This window comes from Perca flavescens, chromosome 14, assembly GCF_004354835.1.
Source record: "Perca flavescens isolate YP-PL-M2 chromosome 14, PFLA_1.0, whole genome shotgun sequence".
Lineage (NCBI taxonomy): Eukaryota > Metazoa > Chordata > Actinopteri > Perciformes > Percidae > Perca > Perca flavescens.
Genome location: NC_041344.1, coordinates 32,078,877 through 32,082,731, shown reverse-complemented (window position 1 = coordinate 32,082,731; position 3,855 = coordinate 32,078,877). Strand labels below are relative to the sequence as shown.

Here is a 3,855-nt window from a genome sequence, read left to right as displayed (position 1 = left end):
CAACAGGTCTTTAAAGTTGATTGTATAATTTAGTTTTAAGTTTAGCAGATAGGCTGCTGAGCCAGACTGTGCTGCAGTACAACATGACACTCTGAATCACTGAGTCCTAAAACAGAGAAATAATCTGGCCACTGGTTCCAAGGATTGAAGCCTACGGAGAAAGTAAAAGGCGCTGCTGTATCTTTTTTTACAAATGCGCTCCATGCGAGGAGTCTATGATAGATTGTGATCTATCGTGTGAATGTTTTCCTCGTCTGTCCTGCGCTCAGGTTTGTCCCATGAACACCTCTCCCCATGTGGACCCCCAGAGGTCGGGCCACGAGGTGTGGGAGGAGTTCTCCCACAGCTTCACCCCCGCTGTCAGGGAGGTGGTTGAGTTTGCCAAGAAGATCCCCGGCTTCAGAGACCTGACCCAGCACGACCAGGTCAGCCTGCTCAAGGCTGGCACCTTTGAGGTAAAGCCGCTGCGTGCCTCGGACGTTTCTGTTTTCATGGAACAGTGATTCCCAACCAGGGGTGCGTGTACCCCAGGGGGTACCAATGTAGTTATTAGGGGTTATGTGGAAAGATCGTAAAACAGCTCAACTAATTTGAAATAAAACAGAAATTAGGATTTGATATAACCTATTAACATGAAGTCAACTGAAACACCTGAACACTACGTGTTATTTAATGCTGACCTTATACCAAATTACTTTTCAAGCAGTTCCACTGTCGCAGACTAATTTGTAATAACTGAATGAAATTAGTTAGTTTTTTTTACACGCGTGTGTGCTTCTTTCCCTCTCCCTATGTATATAACATACAGACATTGTTAATAATAATACATTTTAATAAGATTATGTGGGACCTAAGAACAAAATATGAATAAAATACAATATAAAAAGGGTAGGTGTAATGAGCTTCAATCTACACCTTTTCGGTCAGTATCGATTAGAAACAAGTTCAGATGACATTGTATGATTTAAGGGCAGTGGTGGAATGTAACTAAGTACATTTACTCAAGTACTGTACTTACTGTGAATACAAATATTGAGGTACTTGTACTTTACTTGAGTCTTTTCTTTTCATGCCACTTTCTACTTCTACTCCGCTACATTTCAGAGAGACATATTGTAGTTTTTACTCCACTACATTCATCTGACTGATTTAGTTACTAGTTACTTTACACATTAGCATTTTTGCACACACAACTTTTACTTTTAATACTTTAAGTACGTTTTCCTGATGATACTTGCATACTTTTACTTAAGTAACATTTTCAATGCAGGGGTTTTACTTGTAACAGAGTATTTTGACAGTGTGGTATTAGAACTTTTACTTAAGTAAAGGATCATTTACCATTTATGTGATGTTATGATCTATGTGATAGAAAAAAAACTAAACTAAATGGCTGTACCCAGACTGATGGAGCAGCGTGTTTGCGCCTCTGCAGGTGTTGGTGGTCCGCTTTGCTTCTCTCTTCGACGTCAAGGAGCGCACCATCACCTTCCTGGGCGGGGAGAAATACAGTGTGGACACGCTGAGGGCCATGGGGGCCGGGCACCTTCTCAACTCAATGTTTGACTTCAGCGAGAAGCTCACCAACCTGGGCCTCAGCGAGGAGGAGATGAGCCTCTTCACCGCCGTGGTTCTGGTCTCTGCAGGTGGGTTGGATTCGGTCACAATCAACCTTTAACCATGGACCACCATTAAAGGTTCAATATTGTAAAACGTTAGATTTTTTTTTTTTATTATTATTAAGCAGCTCGAGGTGCTATATAAACACTGTGCAGTGTTTCCCACAGAATTAGATTATATTTGCGGTGGTAGCTGACGTGGGGGTCCACACGTTGAAAGAGGTGCAGAATTCTTTTATTAAAGGTGCACTATGAGTTCCTGCATGGTTTCAGCATTTCATTTTGGTCTCAAATCGTAGGCATCTCTCCTTAATCCGCTAGCTGCCTGCCGGGCTTTTTCAAGGTGTGTTCAGGGGGGGCCTGAACACACCGTGAAAAAGCCCGGTCTCGGTAGACAACACAGGGGTCGTAAACGTCAAACAAACATTAGGGGCACAGGCTGTGCACCAAAATACAACAAACCACTCCAGCCAATCACCGACAAGATGGTTGTGGGAGGGGGTGTGGGTTAGTGACAGTCAGTTAGTCATGACAGTTATGGAAACATGGGGGGAGGGGTGAGCTTACTCTGTTTTGTTTGGTATTTACTTGGAACGTCAGCAGAAGTGACATCATGCAGGAACTCATAGTGCACCTTTTTAATTGTACTGCAAATATTTTTGGCAACTTTGAATAACCGCTTAAATAGACAAAGTATTGCGTTTCGATAGTGTTGCGATATTCTTTTCAAACTTTCAAGCTATGGTGCGTAGTTTCTGTCTCCCCATGAGTAATTCTAAGGAGTGACAACAAAACGGCGCGTCCACATGATACAAGCCTTCTGTGATCAGGCAACGAAAATGATGTAGTCGCCGTCGGTGGTACCGTATAAATCAGTGGTTCTCAGCCTTTTTAGGACCAGCGCCCCCCTATCCATTATCCAGGTCCCTTACCACCCCCCATCAAATAAGATGTAGGCTAATTTCCCTGAATATTAATGATTAGGTCCTATTATTGTTATGATAATTATTATTGTTGTTGTTATTAGTCCTATTATTGTTGTTACTATTAAAAATCATCAAAAAATCATATCATTGAATGAAAAATGTTTGACAGCTATGTTCATAGACTTATTAAAGATACAGGATGTTAACGTTTAACCCCCGTTGAGAAACACTGGTATAAACAGAAAATATTAAGGTGCATCAATGGTAAAAAAAAAAAAAAAAATCCATTCTAAGGAAAAGCATCAAAAGCAATCACAATACGTACGATTTTGGATTCCCCCAATAACACTGTCTCTGTACATCCGCCCCCACCCCCCGCAGATCGCTCTGGCATCGAGAACGTGAACTCGGTTGAGGCGCTGCAGGAGACGCTGATCCGCGCCCTGAGGAGCCTCATCACCAAGAAGCACCCCAACGAGTCGGCCATCTTCACCAAGCTGCTGCTCAAGCTGCCCGACCTGCGCTCGCTCAACAACATGCACTCCGAGGAGCTGCTGGCCTTCAAGGTCCATTCCTGAAGTTTTCTCTCTACTAGCTGACACCCCCTACCCCCCCCTGACACTAACTGCTATTAATGGCCTGGGACCGGGCCTGGAGGCCAACACAGACCACCAGCTCTGCCTGTCCTCACTACCCAACCACACATGCACCCCCAACCTTCTCCCAGGAGACGTCAGCTTCTGTTCCTTCAGTCCATGAATAGAAGTTAAGGCTCCAACCTGACATTTAAAAGGGGGAACAAGACCATACCATGTTATTGTACTGTACTGTAGGCTTTTAATGCCTGCGTGATGGTAATGCATACATACAGACAAACTGATTGATGTATATATGTTTTCTTGCGTTTGTGTGTGTAGCATATTTTCTGTATAGTGTAGACTGGTTCTTTTTTTTTGCATTCATAGTGCAATTTGTGACTGCTTTTTTGGATTTTAGCTGTATAGTTTGGAGTCAAGAAACTTAGTGTATACTTTCAATTTGAATAGATGCTGTGCTCATGTGATGAGGGTGAAGTTGTAGAGCTAAAAAAAAAAAAAATATATATATATATATATATATATATATCGTCCCGCAGTCACCAGTGACGTTGCTTGAATAAATATTTTGGTTTTTACAACACTGTACAGACTTTAGCTGAGCGTATTTAAACTGAATAGCTAGCACTATTCCACATAAGATATGATTGTAATGTCACTGAAGTGATTGTAATGTAAAGAAATAAGCTGAGTCGAGGTGACAGCCGAGTCGCT

General features: G+C 42.3%; 1 protein-coding gene across 1 annotated transcript in view; it reads left to right on the top strand.

The window, feature by feature from the left end:
* The window catches only part of nr1d2b (nuclear receptor subfamily 1, group D, member 2b), a 19,867-nt gene extending 16,224 nt beyond the window's left edge, over positions 1-3,643 (top strand). The window contains exons 6-8 of the mRNA XM_028598005.1: positions 270-455; positions 1,436-1,646; positions 2,927-3,643. Coding sequence (XP_028453806.1) covers positions 270-455; positions 1,436-1,646; positions 2,927-3,123 — 594 coding nt within the window. The 3' untranslated portion in view covers positions 3,124-3,643. The remainder of the gene's footprint in view (positions 1-269; positions 456-1,435; positions 1,647-2,926) is intronic.
* The last annotated feature ends 212 nt before the right edge of the window (positions 3,644-3,855 follow it).